This window comes from Nesoenas mayeri (genome assembly GCF_963082525.1).
Source record: "Nesoenas mayeri genome assembly, chromosome: 1".
NCBI classification, from domain to species: Eukaryota; Metazoa; Chordata; class Aves; order Columbiformes; family Columbidae; genus Nesoenas; species Nesoenas mayeri.
This window is the reverse complement of record NC_137541.1, coordinates 58,179,387-58,202,265: the sequence shown is the minus strand read 5'-3', so window position 1 is coordinate 58,202,265 and position 22,879 is coordinate 58,179,387. Positions and strand designations below refer to the sequence as shown.

Genomic DNA, 22,879 nt, shown 5'->3' with positions numbered 1-22,879 from the left:
TCCAGATATACTGCCAAATAATTTAATCATCACTTTTAACACAGTTCTTCTAACGCTCTGATGCTATGATCCTTACCTAGACCTCTTTCCAACTACTTCTATGCCCATTTATAACTTCTGTTAGCCCCATATACAAATCATTTAATCCAAGATCAAGATCATCTGTTAGTACTGTCTCAACTCTTGAGTTCTATTTCATATTCTAGCACTCTTGTTGGGTTTCTGAAACTACTTCCTTCATTTCACTCACAATGTGGATAGCCTTGGGAAACATTTGGTCATCATCTTTACCTCAGATTGTCTCATAGCTGTTGAATGAAAAATCCAGTTAAGAAGTAACAAGACAACTTCTATATGTAGTGTTTATTTAAGCAAAAATCGTGATATATGCATCTGTCATGCTGGTATGTCAAATGCAGAACTATCTGGATTGTTGCTTGTGTAGAGGAAGTTGTTTGTGGTTTAAAGACAATACTTTTAAATGTTTTCTTCCCCTTTCAGAGTACATAGGTTTTGCCACTGCACCTTATGCATTACACCATGCTGCTGATTCTGATTTATTTCCTTCCCTTCTCTCCTTGCTTTAAGGAATACCTGCTTTCTTGAATGCTTCAATGCCACTTGTGCATTGATAATGCACACAGACCCTGTCATCAACACACAGAACATCTTTAAATTCGAAATTACTTGTGTCTTCCTTCCTTTTGCTCATCTGCTAAAACTTTAATACTGAATTATGTCCTGCTTTCAGGTATTTTTAGCATGAGTTTCTTTAGCTTTTGGCCTCACAGTTGCTGAACACAAAATATCTATTTTTTTTCTCCCTCAGACTTCAGTATATTAAAAAAGCAAAGAATTTAAATCAATGATAACACTGGAATACAGTTTTTATAAAATGCATCTTTTATGAAGGAGAGGTAATTTATGGTTCCCTGGGAATTCCTGCCCACGAAGCAAAATATGGGCTCTGACTGAAATAACTTAAAGCTCTGTCACAACTGTAAGTGAAGGCAGTCAGTGATCCCAGATGTAATTTCTCTCAAGGTTCTTGTGGCAGGCAAGGAGGGTGCAGGCAGGATCTACTGCCTCAGCCTTCAAATCTCATATTAAGGGAAAAGACAATGACAGGCACCATGCTCTTCAAATATGAGAAATACTTTTGGGAGGCACCCCGTTAATGTCTGTTGTTACTACTAATGCAGAGGTGTGCAAATTTTGTTTGTTCGGCACTTGAAGGCCACGCTGAATGTCATAAAAACTGCTGAGCTAATACTAAGAGATAGGCTGAATTCTCATTTCTAACGGCATGAGAGATCCTTAGGGAGCAATTTATCCTGTGTCTCATAAAAATATATGGAGATAATTTCTGGTTTGGGTGACCAATGTTTGCTCTGCACTCCTTAACTTCTCAAAAGCCCTTAAAACAATGCTTATACAGGGAAATAAGTGGACCTGATCCTTGCTTTCATCTCAAAGGCATAAACCCTGAGCTTCTACTTTTCATCTCACAAGTCCATTGTTTACCTGTCAGCATGTTCAGTACTTAAATGACGATTAATCCTTAGCATGACCCAGCCTTTGTTGAATTTGTGCCTTGTTAACCTTTATTATTAATATTAATTCTGTAAACAACTGAAATTACACTGTGTGCTCTCCACACCCATGGATTAAGGTAAGAAAAAGTGGAAGTTAACATGAATAGAAAGAGTAAGGAAAAGAAATTGTGGAAACTGCTCATATTCTGTTAAAAGGCAGAATTATGGCAGACAGTTACTAGATTTTTTTAAAGAATGGCATGTGCAAATGCTATCCCATGCCAAATGGAGGAATAAGTGCAAAGGTGTACAGGTACATGGCTGTTCCAAAATTATAAGCTTTTTTCCAATTATGTCTTATTATCTTTAATTAAATATTGCACTTTCAATCATATTTTTGACACTTTAAAAAAAGAAGCAATTTTATGACCATCTCATTCTGATTCTGAGAAAGTGGAACAATATGAGGCATGTTCTCTGTTAGACTGTAGGAAAATGCAATCACCAATGCAAGGATAAATTCGCACAAAAAAGAAATAAATGAAATAAGAGACAAAGAGTTTTCCTGGTGTAAGGTGACAAAAAGAATTTATTCTATTTCAATATTTAAGGAACTTGTTTCTACATTGCACCTTTTTAAGGAACTATATTCTGAGCATAGCGTATTTATCATAAATTAACTTCTGGCAGTGTTAGACATACCGTAGTCCAGCCCCTTCTGAGTAAGCCTCACTTTAAGACCAGGATTAGCCTCAAGTGGCACGGACAGCCAACACAGCAGGAAAGAATACCATGTCTTTGGCATCTTCTCACCTTTGTCACAGGCACCTGTTAACAACACTTGTGATGCAAATGTGATCATAAATGATGCATACCATGAGTTGCAAAAAATCTGTATCCATCACTTCTCTCAATGAAACTGGGACAAGGCTGGATAGTCAAGAGAGGTTTAGTCAATGATTTTACTGCACAAAGCAGTCAGTGTGGGAGCAGAAATGGATTTCTGATTACTGGGAGAACCCTTTGGCAGGCATTAGCTGTTGATGAGGCTGAATGGTTCTGCTCCACTACTCCGTGCTTCCCCCACTCCTACATCTTGGCTGGTTTATTTTAGCATCTGTCCTATCTCCTGCAGAGTGAACATGACAGAGCAATCCCAGCCAAGGAGGAGCAGGTCTGTCCTCCTATAGAACAACACCCTTTTTATATATACATCCCCTAGGTGCCTGCAGCACAGTGTCTTTGAGTGCAAAGTGAGACCATGAGCTGCTGTGTGGTGGGACGTAACCACACAACACAGCTTCACAAAAGTTGTGACAGATTATTTCTTTCTGATAAACTTTCCTGGTACAAAAGTAAGGTTTCTTTGTTTAAAATTCTTGCATTCATCCTGATTTTCACTACCAATGACAGCTACTGCTCAATTTCCTAGAAATAACAATACTGTTTCTCAAGACCACTTACAAGTCTTCCTAGTGCTGCATCAGGAAATTGTTTATTAGGGGTCTATGGTAACTTTACACTGGCTTTACCACTGAGGGGAGTGGCATATCCTTTTCTAACATATCTGATTGTGATTGTGGTACCTGCCCATGTACAAACGATGGTAATTAATCAGTAGCAAAAAAGTCTTGCTAGTATCCCAGGTATTCCAGCCTATGAGATAATTCCTGGATTTCTAATAAGTACCATATTATCTTGAAAAATTCTGACAATTTATTCTATTATTTGCCAGAAAACATACAAATGCATTTAAACAAACAAACACCCAACAACAAACTTCTTTGGTAGTCTTACTTCTGTGTTGGAATTAATATGATCAGGTCAGACTCTAAACAGTTGCAAATCCAAGATCTACCCAGTACCTCACAAAATACCACTCTCTGGTGGATTTATGAACTATGCAACAGGCAAAATGCATTATCAATATTGTCCTGATATCGCTTCTCTGAGGTAAGCCTTACAGTGACCCCAACACAGTATGCAAGAAAAAGTGACTTCAGGGAAAGAACATTCCGAAAACATAATTGACATTGTTACAAAATATTGAAAGTCTCCCCCTTCATTGGTATTTCCATCTCTAGTTCTTATGCTTTTCTGTTTTTCTCTACTTTAAGCAACTCAAAGTAAAGAATTACTTTAAGGCAGCAATGTTACATTAGGCAGAACAGACAGCTGGAGTCACAGATCTTAAACTTTTTTCTAGCTTTTCCTGCAAACATGCCATGTTTTACCCTGATTATTAAGGTTCAATTAAAAATCAGTGTAAAACCAGACAGACAGATTTTTCAATCATTAAAGTACTCAGATATCTACCAGATGCTGGAAGCATCGGTGCAGGTGAAGTACTTCATTCTCAATGAATTTCATTCCCACTGAGGATCAGAAAACAGCAATCGTAGTCACTACTGTGCTTTGTAGTTAATAAGTTCTTGTTTGGCTCTTAAACGCATGCCAGGCAAGAAGATGAAAGAACAAACAACTGAACTGCCATGGCAATAAAAGTCAGTATCATTTCATACTGCTTTTTCAAACCAGCAAGCTTTACTTTTGCACTCTCAGGCTGATATTCTTGGTTTCATCAAAACCCCAAGCTTCTGTCAGATGCTGGAATTGATTGTACAAGGTTAGTCAGATGACTGAGACAGAGATGGAAACTGTCAGCTGCCTGATAGTCTAAATCAAAGCTGCCAATTGCATTGTTGATGACAATGGATGGCAGACAAATTGCTCTGATTTTTATCTTCAGTAACTGAGCATGCATCAACCAATTCATTGATGTAAATCACTCTCTTAATTCTTTTGTCTTCTCAGAGATAGTGTATCCAACTACTTTAAGTAGAGGAAAAAAAGATGAAAAACTCCTTTGTTTCAGTCTGTGTACCTGTCTCACCCTAATGAAGTACTCTACTTACCAGTCTGCAGATACCACATTTGGTTTCTCCTTTGTGAATAGCCTGCAAAAACTTCAAATAAATTTTGCAATAAAGATTACAGCTGAAATCTACCTAAGAACTAATAGAGCTTCTGATGAAAAACAAAAAAAAGTCACTATCATTGTCTTGTACATGTTTAACACAGCCATAAAAACACTCTTAAACTGACCAATCTCTGTAATAGAATAGAATATCTCTGAAAAATATTTTTGTCCTTGTCTTGCCTCAGTCCTGCACAAAACTCTACAGTTGCAGCCCAAAAATTCATAAAAGAAACCTCAATAGTTAACAAACACAGGACAAACAGTTTTCAAACATGATAGCAAATACAGTGCCTACCCAACCTGAAGTCCAGAAAGAGCTCTTCAGTTTCACAAATAATTCTGCTATTAGCCCAGAACTGGAACTGGAGTTTTCAGTTTCTCCCTTGCTCCATTGTTTCTAGTTATTCCGCATGCTCAAGAACAGGTAGGCTTCTTGCAGCTCACTCAACAATGTCAAAGCAAAAAGAACTCAATAGCTTCAAGATTTTAACCCTTCCTATACACTGATATTCCATATGGAAAAATCACCTCTGACAGTAAAGGAATACAAAATTTATACGGTAGGAGAGATACACTGGCAGGAATGCTTAAAGAAACCAGTAAACGATATAGATGGGAGTTTGCTAAATGACATAAAAACAAGTGATCCCCTCCATGGAGGAGATCCATGGAAAAAGAAAAACTCCAGTAAGTTCCTGTTCATGATTTCCTCCATTCAGTGTGGAAAGCAATGCTACCCACTTCCCAACTCATGAGGCAGCAGGCGATCTACCACAATGAAATCTTCAAACAGAACCTATAGGATGTAACGGCCACCCCTGTTCCCACAGGTTATATTTGTGAGTAGGTCTGGGACCCCTTCAATCTTTCTGAGGCTTTGCTGTGTTACCACAGCTTTTTCTGAGCATGGCTTGCCTGCTGATGCTTTTCATAAAAGCTTTCAAAGCCTTGGAGCAGAGTTGCCAGAGAACTATTAATCCATGCGAGGCTGCAAAATAAATACCAGCTGCAAAGCCTACAAAGATTCTGTTAACAATGCATAACTATGTTGAGTAGCAGTTGTCCAATGAGTTAGTGGAAAATGAACACTTTCCACTGTTTGGATCTACTGAGTTCACATTGCTGACCTCTGTATCTGCCCTGTCCTAGCACCTGAGCCAGGACTATGATGCTCATTTTTACCAAAGCCAATTTAGCAAAAAAAAAAATCCATGTTATTTTTCTAGCTCTGCACTGTGCACTGCCCTCACAGCTAAGAACTGTAAGGGTGCTCTTAAGCTGGTCTCTAAGAGACAGGGGAAGAGTAAGAAATACTGAGACCTTGAACAGGAATGCAGCAGGCATTATTTTTCCAGAATCTGCCCAGATTCAGACCCAAGTCCACCATTTGAGTAAGTCTGTTCTAAGTCTCTTCTCTGCTTTTCTTCTGGTTGCATGGCTCACTAACTAATCTCTGGTACAACCATTCAGTTACTTTAATGGAGCTGACAGCAGGATGAGGCACTGCCTCAACTTCCGCAGCTCCTGCCCTGGTTTTGTATAAATTGCAGTCCTGTAAGAATTCACCATAGATTCCTAGAAGGCGGATGTAGTAACCTCAGTAAGAAAAACCTGACCCTTTTAGTTCATCACAGACATAGGAAATCCTCCTCTGCGAATCTTCCTCCATGGGTGAAGCCTCTATTTACTACCCAGCAAAATGTGATTTTGGTCTGCTAATGCAAAGATATCAAACTCTGTCTTTGATGTGACACTTCAAAGACTTTTGCACTGCACTCAACTCCCAGCAATTCAATACTATAAAGAAACAGATAAATCGAAGAAAACGTGGTAGCTAAAAAAGTCTGAAGCAATCTGTCCAGCCCCAGAAAACCCACTGAAAGGTCCTCTGCTCCATATGACCAATATTTTAATCAGGAACAGAGGAGTTAAGAGCCATGTGTGCAGACTTTGGATGCTGCTTAAGGGTCATCTGTAGACAGCCAACCTGAGATGGTGTAAAGCAGAGCTCCACTAAATGTATCAGCTATAGGCCTCTAAGTACTAAGAGCTTTAAAATACCTTTTACTAGTGAAATTGACCACCATGAAGCTGCAAGAAGTTAGGAGGTTCTTTCTACTGCCTTTGATTTGAACCTCCTCCCCAACTGGCTCACTTAAAATGGTACTTGAGACTTTCACAGATCTCCTGATGATGCTCCAGCCTTCATAATCTCCTCCTCCTCACTCGACCATTTCTCACATCTTTCAGTGTGACCCTAGTCATTCAAAATACCAGTATCATGAGGGTTAATATATACATATATATATTTATTTAAACATATTATAAAATACATGTTTTGTAGTGGCAAATACAGAAAGAAAAATAATGGAAAAGTTCCATTAGCTCATAGCTTTATTACTACACTTGGCTTTCAGGAAAAAAAAATCCAGGAGGCATGTAAATAAACCAAAGAGACCTTTACTTTTTATACTTCTCTGCCATGGGAAGCTGACTGTAGGTCAACAGGACTACAGCTATTTTAAGTTTCAAATTTCTCAAGAGAAACCACTGGGGCTATCAATACGGTTTTATTGCTTTGGTGAAACAACTTCTATGGCTTGTGTTGTACGCTGACCATGTCGGAGAAAAACCCTCAAAGATGTATTTTGAGTTGAGAAAGCACATTGTCTTTAACAACTGTTCTGAGATACTTAATGCTGATAAAGAGCTTTCCTTTGTCACCACATTGTATGTTTTTCTAAATAATCAGACTAAAAAAAAATCAATCACCATTTTTAAAAGTTCTGTATACAACCATTATTTATTCAAGCTCATAAGCACAGAGGTTTCCTGTACTATTTTGACATAGTGCCTTTCCCAGCCAGAGAACAACTTCATACTTGGCCATTGGAAGCTTCCTGTCTGCAGACTGAGACAAAATGGTGGAGAAAAAAAATGTTACTCATCAAATAACAGGCCTTTTAGAAAGACATGTGAGGGGAAAAAAAATACGGTGGTTTTTGGTCATTCAAAATTAGCACAGGCAAACTTGAAAGCTTTGGAAAATGTTTTAGCCTTTCACCATGATTGTTTCTAAGGAGCTTCTCCTGTTTAGTACTTAATGCTGTGTGGGAAATATGTCTAAACCTTACATTGTGGCATGACTCATAAAATTCAAAGGAAAAAATAGCAGAATGCCAGCAGAAATGCTCACTTGTAACTGGTGTAGCTGGTTACCTAATGAGTGCTACAGCCAGCTTCTGAGAAACGGAACCATTTTATTTCACACAATTACTTTAGCTTGTGCAAGTTACTGAAATGGTGCTTCTGCTGGAAACATCACAACTGCACCCACAAACATTTATGGTATCAGGGAAGCCTCCTCCACCCCTCCTGAATAGCGCAGACTAAGCAGCCCTGGAGCCAGTGGGAACACAGGAGGTTGCTGGGACAGGGACAACACTGAAGGACAAAACAGAGCAGGATGTCCATGACCGATGGAAAATCCTCATGATGTTGAAGCAGCAGCATGACTCACTTTGGATTCAATCCCTTTTCAAGAGAGAGGAAAGCAGAGTTTCTGACAGGCATAGTGTTCTTGATCTCCTTTCAGTCCTCATCCCTGCCCTTGCACTTCCTTCCACTCTCACTTCCTGCTGCTGCAGCACCCTACCCTTCTAGATTTGTCCAGGTTGTGGCCCCACTTGATGATGGCTACATCAGCACCTCTCCAACCAGTGCAGTGGCAAAGGCTGCAGTAAGCTTGTCAGGAAATCACTTGTTTTAATGCTCATGGTTGAAGGACCGGTATAGAACACCAAGCTGACTTCATAAGCATCAGCTCTTTGATTGTTCAATGAGTAGATTCTTCCATTGCAGTAGTCTCCTTGACTTTCGTTTTATCACCTCCATCAATACTAGCCTCTCCTTTCCACTGAGAACTTTATTGACCTAGTGAAATGAGATAATAGTTGCCCTCCAGCTTTAGATGTATTTGACAGCAAACTCTAAACTGAAATCTAGCAACCACATTTATCAGGGTTGGATGACCACGTTCAGATGGCATAAAGGAGATTTCACCCGTAGTCCAGAACAAAATTTTTGAAGCTTCAGTCTCCTTTTCCTGACTGGGCCCATAAGTTGTGGAAGGTCACAGATAGGGCTGTTCCTATAAACACAGGGTTAAGCAATGTGAATAGTACCAAGAACAGTTGGTAGGTGTGCAAGCCAGGTCTCTCAAGTTTGCCTTACGTACTCTTATTTTACTATTATATGCCTAGAAAACACCCAATTTTTCCCCTACCTCCTATTTCTCCTATTATTCCCTGTGTGGAGAAATGTGGTAAGTAAATAGTATAATCTGAGAATAAGCATTGTTCAAAAGTTACTTCTGAATTCACAGTTATCTGTAATTTAATGTAACTAATTAAACAAAGTAAAAACTTGAATTGTGCCTTCTACCTTTACCCCCACTGACAGTACACTTCTACAAAGTGCGTATTTCTAGGTGAAGTGTACTTGTTGAAAATGTCTAAGGTACGTGGAAAAACCTTTTTTCAAGTATGACAGATAAAGGAGAACTAAAGCCACTAGTACGAAGTTTGTGACACTTCGTATTTTTTTGAATTAATGACTGCAGGTGCTAAAATGTTACCTCAGAGATGACAATTCAGTAGGCTGACTTTAAAAAAATACATTCTTCTATATAACTAAACATTCCTGGGGACAGCACCTTCCTTCAGCCCTTCCCCTAGCGCCTGTTTCCATTAACTTCACTAACATAGTTCAATGCCCAGCCAGCAACAGGCTCTCCTTGGCACTTCCCTTTTTAGAGTAACATCTAAACCGATATTACACCGAAGAGGAAGGGAGACAAGCGGCCCAACCAAGCGCTCTGCACAACAGCAGGCAGCCAATGTGTAGAAATCACTCCCTCCATTGACTTTACGGCTCCCAGGCGCGGCGGGGATAAACCGTTGAGGGAGAAAAGCCACTGCCGAACAGCAGCAGCAGCACAGCAACCTCAGTAATGGAGAACAGGAGCAGCCACCACTCCTGCGATCAACCGTCAGCCCCCAGCAAAGATGGCGGACGGAGGTGTGAGACTGCTAACAGCGCATGCGCGCGCACAGCCCGAACACCCAATCATCGATCTCCGGCGCACAGACCACGGTGCGGCACTCGGAGTCACCGATCGCCCGCGCGGCCGGCGGCGCACGGAGAGAACGCCTCGGGCCCCAGGAAGGCGGGGCCGAGCGGGGGCGGGGCCGCGCCAACCAAAACAACGACACGCCCCGGCAGCCCTTGCGCCCGCTGCCCGCCGCCACCATCGCCATCGCGGCCACCCGGCGGGGCCCGCTCTCGGGGGGGCGAGGCCGGCGCTGAGACCCGCCGCCGCCGCCGCCATGAAGCTCCGCGTGCGGCTGCAGAAGCGAACGGCCCCGCTGGAGGTGCAGGGGGCGGAGCCAACGCTAGGGGAGCTGCGCGCGCAGCTGCGCCAGGCCCTGCTGCCCGCCTGGGGGTACAGGTAGCGTGCGGAGCGAACCATCGCGGGAGGGGAGTGTTTTGGGGGGGGGGGGCCGCGCACACGCAGGGCTTGAGCCGGCCGGGCCGTACCACGCGGTGCGGGGGGAGGGGCCGCCCGGCCCGGCCTGGCTCGGCTCATCTGCCCCTCAGGTCCCCCGCGGCGGCGCTGCTGCCCCCTACGGCGCGGGCGGTGGCGCGGCTGCCGCCGGGGGCGGGAGGAAGGAAGGGGCGGTGGTTGCTGATGGTCGTGTGGAGGGAGAGAAGGGGCAGAGCGGTTGGCGGAGGAGGGTGCCCCGAGCTGCGCCACCGGCTGCGGGTCGCGGCCCACGGTGGCGGGTAGGCCCGTGCGTGGCGTGCCCTGGCGGGGCAGGAGCGCACCGGTAACGCCTCACACGGGCGCCACAAGGTTGCGGGCCTGGAGGCGTTACCCGGCTCGGGAGGGCAGGTCTCTTAGAGAATATCTGACTTTAAATGTCATAAGCCACGGATGTCAAACTCGTTTTCACCGGGGCCCACGTCAGCCTCGCGGTTGCCTTCGAAGGGCCCAGTGTAATTTCAGGACTGTATAAATGTAACTACTCCTACACCTATACTGAAACGGAGAAATAAAGCCAGGAGAGTCAATTTTATCAAGGCTGGGGAACACTGGGGATCATCCTCTGTAAGTGCTGCAAAGATGGATCCTCTTGCGTTGCATATATTCACATAATTATTACATATACATTACAATTTTTGAAAATTTTGACATACATCTATGCTAAGAAATAATTGATTATGTTAGTTATAATAGTTTCTTACTTACAATACATAATTATTAGTTAAATATAAACTAAGCACTCTGCTTCTAAATGATGTATTACTTAATCTTCTGTCTCCCTCTTGTCATGCAGAAGGATCTAAAACTTGAAAAATATACCCTCATTTTGCAGGTAGTCAGAAAGTATTTATCATGTCAATTGGTTAATGATGGGTACGTCTTTTGTAACTTAATCACTGTGTACATTAATTTGGCAGCTTCTCTTCAATACAGTCCTAAAATTATATCTGACCCTTTGAAAGCGACGACAAGGCCACCGGTGACAATGAGTTTGACACCCCTAGTGGCATAAATGTTTTATCTAGGGAGAGCTCATTGCTGCCTTTATAGGTCATTAAAGTCTGCAAATTCAACTTAAATCTCTACCCAAGGGGCTCATTTTCTGATGATGGCTGAAGGGTTTGTATTCACAAACCTTTAATTAGGTACTCTGTGCTGATGTTTCACTGGCAGTGCGTAACATTTGATAACATTGCTCTGTGCTGCATAGCAGTGTGGGCTGACGAAATCTGAAGTTACAACTTGTCTTGCCACAGTGGGTGTGTTTTATAGCTGATTCTGCATAGCTGCTTACTGCTAAGCAGTTGCATTACTGTTTGGAGGGGTTTTCTGTAAGTTCTTGCCCTGAAACATCTTACTACCCTTATTTGCAACTAGCATGCTGTAGGGCAGCTGCTGACCTTTCAAAATGAATATTCAGCTTAGTCAGAGAGCAAGATGGTAGAGTCTGCAACAGTGTCTTGTTTTTAAATAGTCTCAGCCAGTAATGTCTTTAAAGCTAGGTGAGATGTCTTCTAATTTGGTGGGCACTTGTTTGCTTTTCTTCATAGCTGTTTAATGAGCAATTACTGTAAATGAAGTTATACCTGCCAAGCAGCTACAGATACTTAAAATGTACTCAGAGAGAAACATGGGGGAAATCATTTTATACCATATTTTTTCCCCACTCTTCCTTTAATATATAGCTATTTATTAATGGATTAAAGCCCAGAGCATAATATTATTGTAGAATGCATTTCTAATGGTACTTCTGTGTCCAGTTACCCGGGCACCACCAACCATGTTTCCTTTTTTTTTCCTATTTTGCAGTTCTGATACCAAGTTTTCCATAACATTGAACAGAAAAGATGCTCTCACAGAAGATCAGAAGACCTTAGCTTCATATGGGATTGTTTCTGGTGATTTGATATGCTTATTACTAGAAGAAGCAAATGGACAACCCATCCTACCTCCTCCTCCTTCTGTCCCACTTGAGAATGGTCATGAGCCACCCACCTTGATCCCCAGCAAAAGTCTGGCTAGCAGTTCAAAAGAAGAAGGGCAGAATGAGCAATCTGACAACCAGAAAGCTCAAGTGGAAGTTCAAAAAAGTGATGAGAGGGTAAGTACATGAGAATTGGCCTGTACAACACAAGGCACAAAAGAAGGTATCTTGTGTTAATTGCTGTATATAGCAGAGAATCTTTTTCAGAATATTTAGCTCCTTATACTTGTCTGATATATAGCCAGTTATTTGGATGGAAATTTGTCTCTATTCATTGTATATTAACTGTGACAGAGAAGCTAATTCAGAGACCCTGAGATGTTTCAGGTCTGACATTTTTACAGGATGTAATGTTTTTGCTGGAACATGCACTTCCCATAAGGAGGTTAGGGGTGTGTTTCTTACCTGCCTCGGTGCTGAAGGAAACTGATTCTCGGTGCTGAACAAATGCAACAGGTGCTGCCTGTTGGTAACACCACCCGCATGATGAGAGCACGATTCCTTTCTAATGGGTTATAACAGTTCTCTGTGGTTCAGATGGCCTTCCATGGAGAGAGACGTGTCTGGCTTGAGCATGGAGGTTGTGTTGCTGAGGTAGCTGCTGCCTTGTGCTTTGTAGGTGTACAACTGTGTGACCCTATATGCTTCATGCAGTTAATAGGCACAATTTTCATATTACTCAGTGGTTTGCTTCCCATGTGACAGGACATAGAATAGTTAAGCAGATAACAGCTTCCACCAGCTGCCGGGTCCTGTGGTGAATGATCTTCCTAGAGGAGATTCTGCAGATACGGCTTAGTGCAACGGTCTGTCTCCTTATACAATCCTGTATAGTTTACACAGGAGCTTGAGAAGCTGCAAGGAAATAGTCTTCAAACTTTTTTTCAAAGCAAGTAGGTTTTTTGTTCTGGATCAAATTTAAAATACAAAATGTCCTTCAATACTACCTTTATACAAGGTCTTTTAAAAATATTGTTTTAACACATGAAAACTAAGATTTAGGATAAAAAGAATTGTAAGTAATGAAAGAAAATGTAGCTTGACCGTTGTCACGATTCTTGTCAGGACCAATGATCCTTACATGGTGCTGTGGGCAGGCAATCTCCCTATATGTGTCAGTCAGACCACAGTAATCTGTGCAGAAGTATGTGTTTCATATTTATTTAATATTTGAAGGCAAGATGAAATATTCTCTTATCTTCCTCCAGAATTGTGGTGAAAGATGGCAGGAAAATTTCTAAGCAACTAAGAGTCACTGCAGAAGAGTTCTAGAAGGCTGAAAATCTTTAAGTGGAGCTATGTCCATTGCTGTTAATAAGGGGGCTGAAGTTCCATGGGTGGACAGCCATGCCAGTCTCATACATACATAAAGATGCCTTGTGCCATTGGGGATGGGTGTGGGGGAGAAGTAGCTACAGCTCTAAACTCTTTTTGTCCCCTTCCTGACCCTTCCTGTAGGTAAATCTACTTATATTTTTCATGCAGTACTATTATTTTTTTAATGTGTCTGTGGGTAATTTTATCACTTAACCTAATAACATGGTGTGATTTTGATAGAAGAAAGGAAGCCACAGTAAAACCACAGTGCTTCTCAAGTGGCAGCAGATATATGCCATTTATTTTTTTTTTCCCTAGCTTTTTAGGCCTATTGTATTTCTAAGCAGTCCAAGTTATCATTTTGGTGACTTGTCGTGCATGTCGGCTGTATTTAAATAAATGGTGACTAAATTATTCTTGTGTATGTCACAAAAATCTAATATTATAACTTTGTCTTCAAGTAGTTTATGCAATCAGACCCTTTTATGAAGGGCTTGCATTATAAATATCAAAAAATACTGAAGGTATGTGTGTAGTCTCCAGCTGGGATACTAGGAAATGGAGATGTATCCAATCTGTAAAACTCGCATGAGTAGACTTGGTTCCTGTGTGGACTGGAATAAACAGACAAATAATATTCATGTATATAGAGGTGTACTTTTCTGAATGAAGATATGTTTTACTTTCCCTTGAAGGCAGGATCCAGCCTAGAGTTCCCTTCTGGATTAGTCCCGGAAGATGTTGACCTGGAAGAAGGTACAGGTTCCTATCCCTCTGAGCCCATGCTGTGCAGTGAAGCTGCTGATGGTGAAATACCACATTCCTTAGAGATGCTCTACCTTTCTGCTGAGTGCACCAGTGCCACCGATGCCTTGATTGTTCTAGTACATCTTCTCATGATGGAGACAGGCTACGTACCTCAGGTAGGTGCACAACCAATCAGGAAATTTCTTAGTATGTGAAAGTTGTGCAATATCGTGGGAATGTGTGATACATGATGCATCTAAAGATCCTCTTCTGGCTTTGAATATATCAGAAGTGTCAGCTTCTCTAATTTGCCTGAATAGTGAGCCTCAAGGCTAAATACTAGAGCAGCTTTTTGATGAGAAAAGGCCTGTCCCTGTGTTTCAGTCCACAGCCTGACTTGGACCCAGCTGATAACCTCCTGTTTCTGCTTTATACTGTTTAGCTTTTGTGGATGTGCTTAGACTGTAGTGCTTCTTTGAAGTGCTGCCTTAAGGATCAGTATCATCTCAATGGTATCCTGTTCATATGGTGGTTAACAAGGCTAGGTCTGACAAAATTGTGTCTTCAATTCTGTATTAACTTCAGCCGAGTTCAGTTAGGCTTTGGTTCCACTAACCTAGAGAGGTATCTACCTTATAGTCAAGAACCTACATCAGTACCTCTGTACAATGTATGAATTCACCTTTTCCCATTAGATTTTCAGATTTGCATTCATTAATATGTGGCTAAAATGCAAAAAAAGTATTTATTCTCAGGGAAGGTATTTAAATTCTCATGTTTTTTCTCGTGGCAAGGCTAACTAAGCACATGTAGGGAGTCAGTGTAGGTGTCCAGTTGACCAGTACCAGTTTACTAAATCTGCTAAATTATTTACATTCCTATACTATCTGAAGAATAGATTTGCCAGTGGGAAGAAAGTTTATTTGTGTCAAATTGTTAGGCTTGTAAGTCAGGAAGATCATTGCTGTGCAGAGTTAAGAAGAAAGAGAGAGTCTACTTGTATTTGTGACTTTGTTGTGCCCCTCTCTGGGATGCCATCTGAGGCTTTTCATGCTGAAGCAAAAAACTGTTAGTTCACTCAGATGTTTGAATGGATTTAAGGTGTGATTCTTCAAGCTCTGTCAGACCTCATGAGTTCACAGAAATGGTGCAATAACTTGCTTTTCATGCAATAAATTAATATGCGTGCAGGAGTTGTCAGAATGCTGGAATAAATGATGGAATGAAGTACATGTCTCAAAGAAATAGGTGTGTGTCTGCTCACTGAACAGCCCTCGCTATCAGACACTAGGACAGGACAAAAATTACTAAACTTCTCCTTAGATTTGCTGTTAGTCTTGGGGACAATAGTAAATAATGTTGCAGTTATAGCCTGTGTCATAATCCGCATTGGGACTAAACTAAGATTGGAATTGCAAGCATCATTCTCGCAGTGATTGTAACTTGTAATTCTCTTTGTTTCATCCCTTAGTCTTCGTGCATTGCTAAAGTATGACAGTGTTATCTCTGTGTATTTTTAGGGGACAGAAGCCAAGGCAGTGTCTATGCCAGAGAAATGGAGAGGGAATGGTGTTTATAAGCTCCAGTATACACATCCCCTTTGTGAAGAAGGTTCTGCTGGTTTAACCTGTGTGCCTTTGGGGGATCTTGTTGCTATTAATGGTAAGTTAGTAAAGTTTTTATCCTGGATGCACATGGCTAAATATCACAGTTGGTTAGCAAGAGAAAACTTAAATGTGCTTTTGTGCGCTGTTTAGAACTGCACCTTGATTATCCAGGTTGCTGAGGTGCAAGAGATGCTGAATGTTCTTGGCGTTTCCTGTCTCCCTGTTAACTGTTTCTCTCTCTCTAATCTTAATAGCCTAGTCCTTAGGGGATTCAGCTGCCCTTTTCATTGAAATGTTGTACAAATCTGTTTCTTGTCTCATTTCATAGGAAGTTTGGTATACATTGTCAAACATTAAAAGAGGTAGATTTACTCCAGCTACAATATTTTGTCTCATGTTCTTTGCAAGACTTATAAATGACTTTCAGACTATGTATTCTTTAGCTTTAATGTAGAATCTTTCCTGTAGTGTGCTAACAGTTTAACTGTAGTCTCAAAATTGTATTTAGTTTAAGCTATTCAGTTCAGAAAATTTAGGGAAGTCTAGTTTTTTTTTGAACAACTCCATATCACTTGGTAGTTTTTTGGATTTTTTTTTTTTTGTCTTTTTGGGGGTGGGGGAAGTGTTGCTTTTTTTATATTTTATTTACCATTTGAGAAATTTTACATTTTTGCAGAAACAGTATTAAATTGGGACTTGGTTCTAATTTCAAGATAACTTTGATTAGAATTTTTATATTTATTTGTAAAACTTGTAATTGATAATGCCAATTTGTGTAAGCACATATATTTTCTCAAGACATGTACACAGCTTGATCAAATGTTTTAGCCTAGTCAGGTTAAGGTTAGATTTAGGACAGCATTATAACTACCGTGCATATGGTGTTTTACAGTAAGCTTCTTGAGTCTTTCTCTAGTAAAGATTTCGTTAACTGGGTTATAATAATGGTTTGCTGTGTACGTCTTTTAGCTGTGTTACATCTCTTCCCACGTGATACAATAGTTGAAGGCAATGCTTGGTTTCTGTCACCAAGTTCTTTGTTTATTCCTTGCTATTTTAACTGCCGTTTTATTTTTCTGGATTCATTTGTCTAGCTGCTTGCTATAGTTGGGTATTTTCCTTCAGGGACTCTGGTAAGGGAAGAAAGTAAAACACCTCTGAAGGATAAGGCAGTAGTGAAGTGATCTTTGTCATCTCTTAATGTGTTTTGAACTTTGGAATGTATTTTTTTTCTTTCCTCTTATATTTACAGCAACATTAAAAATCAACAAAGAGATTAAAGGTGTTAAGAGAATACAGCTATTGCCAGCATCGTTCGTTTGCTTTCAGGAGCCAGGTATGAATGTGCTATGATATTCCTAGTAGTAAACTGAAAAATAGAGAATTCACACAGTAAGGATATACTTCAGTAGAGGACCAAATAGGTAAAGAATAGCAAAAAAGAATAAAAATATGTTTGCTGTTTGAGTGAGTCATAGCTTTGTGGTAAAAGGAATTTGGAGTTGTAGCCATTTACTCACATCTTGCTGTTGAAAAAAATTTGAATTTATTGGGTTAGCTGTGTAAGGAAAGAACCTTGCAAAGCCTGAGTCATTCTTTGGCTCATATGCTCTTATTTATGAGGTCCTAAGCATATGTGTGAATCTCTGGGGCAGTGATGCTGTTTATATGCTCCTCTCTGCTTGGCAGTTCAGGACTTCAGAGGCTGATGGTACCTACACTTTTGTTGTGGCACCATGATATAATTGTTTTGTCAGAAAATATGTGCTGACCACACAGCTCTCTCCAGAATTCCAAAATTAGTGGGAAGACTAAGGCTGGGGAAGAGAGAAGGGCAGATAGATGTACAAGTCTGCTGAAAGGCTTTAGAAGAATAACTGAGCACCAAAATGTGTCTGATAGAGTGGTAGAGTCTTCTGGCTCCTGTTTCTTTAGACAACAGCATGGAAAAATGTTCCTCTCGTAAATGCTTGCAATATTAATTTTTTTAACACAGGTGCATGTTACACATGAGCTTTGAAATCTAAGAGTTTGAGAGTCACTTGTTTCTGAAGGACTCGAGTATTTCTTTTAATGGTGCTTTTTAAGGCCGAAGGAAAGCCTAACCTGACCATGGAACTGGTCTGTAGTTTGTCGATGAATTACTTATTGCATGATCGTTACACTCTAGCTGCAAAGCTGCTCCCATCAAGATTACAAGCAGATTACACTTCTGCTTGTAAGAAGATCATAATTCTTTGGCTCTTATATAATTTTTGCATTATAACCTGAAGTTATTTTTTTTTTTAACCTCTGTTATTTGATAGAAAAGGCTGCAAGCGTTTACAAAGACCTTCAGAAATTATCACGTCTCTTTAAAGACCAGCTGGTTTACTCTCTTCTGGCTGCTGCCCGGCAAGGTGAGAGAAAAACATTTACAATTAGAGATGTACTTCACTTTTGTGGATGGAAGGAAAGTGGTCTATCTAAAGTCTTGAAGGAAAAATGTTAGAAACAGCTGTTTAGTGATGAGTATACGAAGAGTAAGCATAAAGTGATTTATACATTCTAAAGAAATTATACTATTCCTTCTATCTCAGAAAAATGTTAATATAATGATAATTTCCTGGTTTTAAATTTTGATTGCTCTCGTGTTACTTAAGAGACCGAAGTGGCTGTTTTCCACACTTGGTGATGAGAAAATCATACGATAATAATTTTGTGGCGGTAGTTCTGTGGTTTTGATCCATTTCTTTGTCAATGCAGGAAAGAATTACTTAGTATCATATTTGGAAGTCTAACCCCAGGAATGATATCAGTAACCGGTCATTGAGGGCTTGGAAAGGATGGCAGGAAGTAACCCAAGCTGGTGTTTGTGGAGCAGGAGGAAGCCAGGCTTTCTCTGCATAGCTATTGCCATAAAAGGTCTCAGTTATGAATTTTGAAGACTATTCAATGGAATTCCCTCTAGACTGCAGAGCTGGAAGTTTTTATGTGACGCATAAAGCTCTGCTTTTCATGTGTTTTTTGTGGGCTCATGAAATTGGGCAGGTCTGTCTTTCCTTACCTATTCCTTTGTTCTGTAGCCTATAAACCTAGTTATATGTTTCTTAATGTTTCTTAGGTTTACAGAGGCCAATAGTGGTCAGTATAAAGTGTCATTTGCCCTATTTTGTGCACTCTATAAATATACTTAGAGTTGCAAGAGATGTGTTTTATAAGAAGTCACGTCACAGTACTTTCTGAGAAAAGTGATGTAACTCGGGCATCAGAGGGAAATGATTTAAGGGAAAGATTAGAATGTCCTTCCTTTCTTTGCAGGTCTTTAGAGATAAACTCTGCACCACTTAGGTAATGCTTCTATTAATATTTTCTTGACTTTGTAGCTCTGAACTTGCCAGATGTGTTTGGATTAGTGGTCCTTCCCCTTGAGCTCAAGCTTCGGATTTTCAGACTTTTGGATGTCCGTTCACTCATCTCTCTTTCTGCTGTTTGCCGTGATCTGTACACAGCTTCAAATGACCAGCTTCTATGGAGGTTTATGTATCTGCGAGATTTCCGAGGTAATGTTGCAACACGTGTTTTTAATTGTATTCTCCTGTGAACAGAGAGATTAGGTCTGAGAGATTTGATATGAGGCTCCTCAGGCAGTCGCTTCTGATTTTTAAACACTGTGAGTAAGTACAGTCATTTGTGATGCTAACCAGTATGACTGGTCAGGTGTAATTCAGGTGGATGCTCAGTTTTTTGCCTTGAAAACTGAGCACAATCTGCTGACCATTACTGATGGACCACGTAATTCTTCCCATTGTGTGGTGCAGACGTTCCTCGTTTCCATCCGCTTCTCTGGCTACCTTGGCGTGCCAGCTATTGCAGACATTAGGAAGTGGAGGGAAGAGAGATTTCTGCTGTAACTTCTCACAAGACATTGAAGAAATAATGTGGTCAAGGGAGGTGCTGTCAGAAGTCAGAGATGGGGACAGTGTTCCTGGGATTTCTCTACTTATTCGATAACTTTTGGAGATTATGCTTTATGGAAAATGGGTGTGCAAGTATGTTACCTATTGAATGTCCCTGGAGTTTTTAATTTATTAATATTATCTTTATGAAAAATACAGGGTGTTTCAAGGAGATGGACCCAGTTCGAAATAACTGTATCTTTGAAATGGGATCCATCTCTTTGAAACACCCTGTATGTTAGCCAAAAGTGGATTTTCATCTCTCGATTCTTCTGCAAGTTCTGACAAAACTGTGGGCATCTGTGGCATGAATGCTGCTTCAAAATAGATTGCTCTTCTTAAACTTTTGCTTCTCTTTGTAGATCCTATTATAAGGCCTTGTGACACAGACTGGAAAGAAGTAGGTGACTTTTTTAATATAATTTCTCTGAGATTAGTCTCCATGGGCTAATTTGAGAATAAAGCATAGACTTTAGGAGGCAGTAACTTGGAGTTAAATTTTAGTTTAAAAGTGGGGTGTTCTGCATACACATGTTGAGGTTGGTCAGAGTAGGAGGAAAACAGCATCGAAAAGTTACATGGTGCATGGCCAGATTGTGGGTTTGGGGTCTTCCAGAGATGCTGTGTTTGGTATTTGGCAGGCAGGGGAGCTGCTGCTCTGGGTTTTCAGACTGGGAAGGAGCGGTTTTCTGAGATGTGCTGCAGAGCTGAAGGCAGTTGCTGAAGGTGGAACACAAAGCACTTGCAGAGCTTTAAAATTCCTTTGTTTCTGTCTGCAGCTGTACAAGAAAAAGTTGAAACAGAAGAAGGACGCACTGAGATGGAGGCACATGATGTTTTTGCCCCCCACACCTCATCCAATCCCTTTTCATCCCAACCCATTTTATCCTAATCCCTTTCCTCCCAACCCATTCCCATCAAACCCTATCTATCCCCCAATGATCATTGGTGGAGAATATGATGAGAGACCAACACTTCCATATGTTGGAGACCCAATTAACTCACTCATTCCTGGTCCAGGAGAAGCACCAGGCCAGTTTCCTTCATTCAGAGCACCGTTTGACCCAATTGGTTCCTTGCCTGGAGCAAACCCCACACTTCCAGGACGAGCTGGTCCCAATGACAGGTTTCCACCTAGACCCAGCCGGGGCCGCCCCATGGACATTCGCCGTGCGTTCATTTGATCGCAGTTTTTTCCTTCAGTGAGTTTCCTAGTCCTTGCGTTTGCTTTGTAACTGCAGGAGATTGCAAATCCCAGGCACTAACATCTGCCTTCTCTTCAGATTGTGGTGAGAGCAGGTGTGCATGGTAATGTTTTGGCAGCAAAGGCTGGGTGTATTTCATGCTCTGGTATCACCTGGCACTAAGGTCTGTTTCATGAAGAGCTACAATTTAAAACAGGTTGTTCTGCTTCCCCCCCCTTAGTCATCTGTGAAATGCTTCTCAAGAGACCAGGATACCAGCCCAATGTTTGCTGCATCAGCTACAGGGCACTTTAAGTACAAACCCTATAGTTGTCTGTGTTATTTGAAGAGTTATTAAATAACCAGGAAAATGATGTTGTTTAAAATCTACCTGGCTAATAATCTTTATTAAAAAAAAAATTTACAATGTTCCACATAAAACAGAATACTACCCCTGTTGTGGTAGATGTGAGTTCATAGAAATTGTCAAAGATGGCAGTTCATTTTTCATTTAATGTTTTAATAGATAAAAAGCATTTTTTATATTGTTACTTAGTACACAAAGAATACAGGGAATGGATTTTCTTTACAATGGAAATCTTATAACACAAATCAATTTGTTTTGCAAACAGCTGAGTAAAGTCATGCTACAGTGCAACTCGGAAGTCTGAACAGAAGCAGAGCAATTTTACAAAGAACCAGCAGCAAAACTTTTGTCTTTCTCCTTGACTTTACAAAAAAAGGAGTTATAGTACAACTGCATTTACTGTGTGTGAACTAAAATTGGTGCAAAAACAAATCTTCCTATTTAACTTACTTAAGGGATTAAATTGGTTGACCTGGTTACAGTGGAAATGGGATCACAACAGGAGAAGCAGAGTCAATTCTTGCTTTACTCCAGTAGAGTCCATCTAAATCCTTTACTTAAGTATCGAAATTTATTGTGTCAAGAGGAGATGTGTTGTACCATCTTATGAGCACCTTTCAAGTGTAGTCTTATTAACTAATGAGCAACTAACAAGACCACTGTTGAAGTCTCCAGATGAGATCTGCAGGCTGATGATGGAGCTCAATTAAAGGAAGACTGGAATGACTAAACTGCTAGAACTTTTCATTTCTTACATGTTTTTTAAGATGGATTGATCTGTGTTTCTGTAAATGTAAATGGTACTGATGACTGTTGTGACAGCTGATATTATTTTCCTAGATATTTTTTGAAATTCCAGCAGTGGAAATGGAATTACTTTTCCTATTAAATACAAGCTGTTTAATCAGTAATACTCATGTGCTTTTTCAGGTGATATTTCAGTTATGCATCTTCTTGTTCTGTATAAAATCAGCTGACTTCAGTAGGGTCAGGAGGTTTTGCCATTAGCTCCCGTGGAAGTAAAATAGAATATTTTGCTGTCAAAAGTTGTATTTCTTCTTCCCTTTTCTATTTCACTGCAACACATACCAATGCAAATCCTGCCATGATTAAACATCTAAGAGTATGTATTTATAGAGCCTGGGGACAGTGGTTTCCCTTTAATACCCCAATTAGCCTTAATTTGTAACATTTGCTTGCAGTGGTTGAGTTGCCTTGTTCCAATGGAGTTTTCACTAAGCGTATAGCCAGGCCTCTTAGAGCTTAGTGGTTCCTTATATTCTGCTGACTATAAAAAGGAAAAAGGAAATCTACATTGTGTTGGTCTTGCACCCTTTTGGCGAGTGCTTCAGAAATGCATACAGAATTTTCAGATGAGGTTATCCAGCCTTAACTGATAAAAATTTGTAACTTGCTCTTTTCAGTTTTTTCAAGCTCTTTCTGGGAACAGTAGTCTCTCTGTGTGTGAGATATGTTGATGTTATGGAGTTGGGCCCTCTCTGCCATGAACACAATGCAATCATACTTCTGCCAGGCTGATGCCACAGGTTCTGTTCATCCTGAATTTTGTTCTTTTTACATTTGTTTTTGAAGAAATAAATTCAGCCTTTTTACA

The 22,879-nt window shown here is 40.5% G+C and overlaps 2 protein-coding genes across 3 annotated transcripts in view; one reads left to right on the top strand and one right to left on the bottom strand.

The window, feature by feature from the left end:
- Positions 1 to 9,833, bottom strand: part of LOC308037444 (bactericidal permeability-increasing protein-like) — a gene marked incomplete at both ends in the record, with an annotated part of 27,158 nt that extends 17,325 nt beyond the window's left edge. The window contains one exon of the mRNA XM_080339235.1: positions 9,611 to 9,833. Within this exon, the coding sequence (XP_080195361.1) occupies positions 9,611 to 9,833 (223 nt within the window). The remainder of the gene's footprint in view (positions 1 to 9,610) is intronic.
- FBXO7 (F-box protein 7) lies at positions 9,782 to 22,879 on the top strand. Of its 2 annotated transcripts, XM_080352689.1 has the most exons (10): positions 9,782 to 10,024; positions 11,930 to 12,221; positions 14,117 to 14,344; positions 15,689 to 15,830; positions 17,028 to 17,111; positions 18,082 to 18,174; positions 19,141 to 19,317; positions 20,076 to 20,113; positions 20,493 to 20,915; positions 21,530 to 22,879. In XM_080352689.1, exons 1-9 carry the CDS (start codon positions 9,903 to 9,905, stop codon positions 20,895 to 20,897), a joined length of 1,581 nt encoding a protein of 526 aa, XP_080208815.1. In that variant the 5' UTR covers positions 9,782 to 9,902; the 3' UTR covers positions 20,898 to 20,915; positions 21,530 to 22,879. The 2 variants fall into 2 exon arrangements, with proteins under 2 accessions (XP_080208815.1, XP_080208814.1); XM_080352688.1 differs by having other exon boundaries at positions 20,493 to 22,879.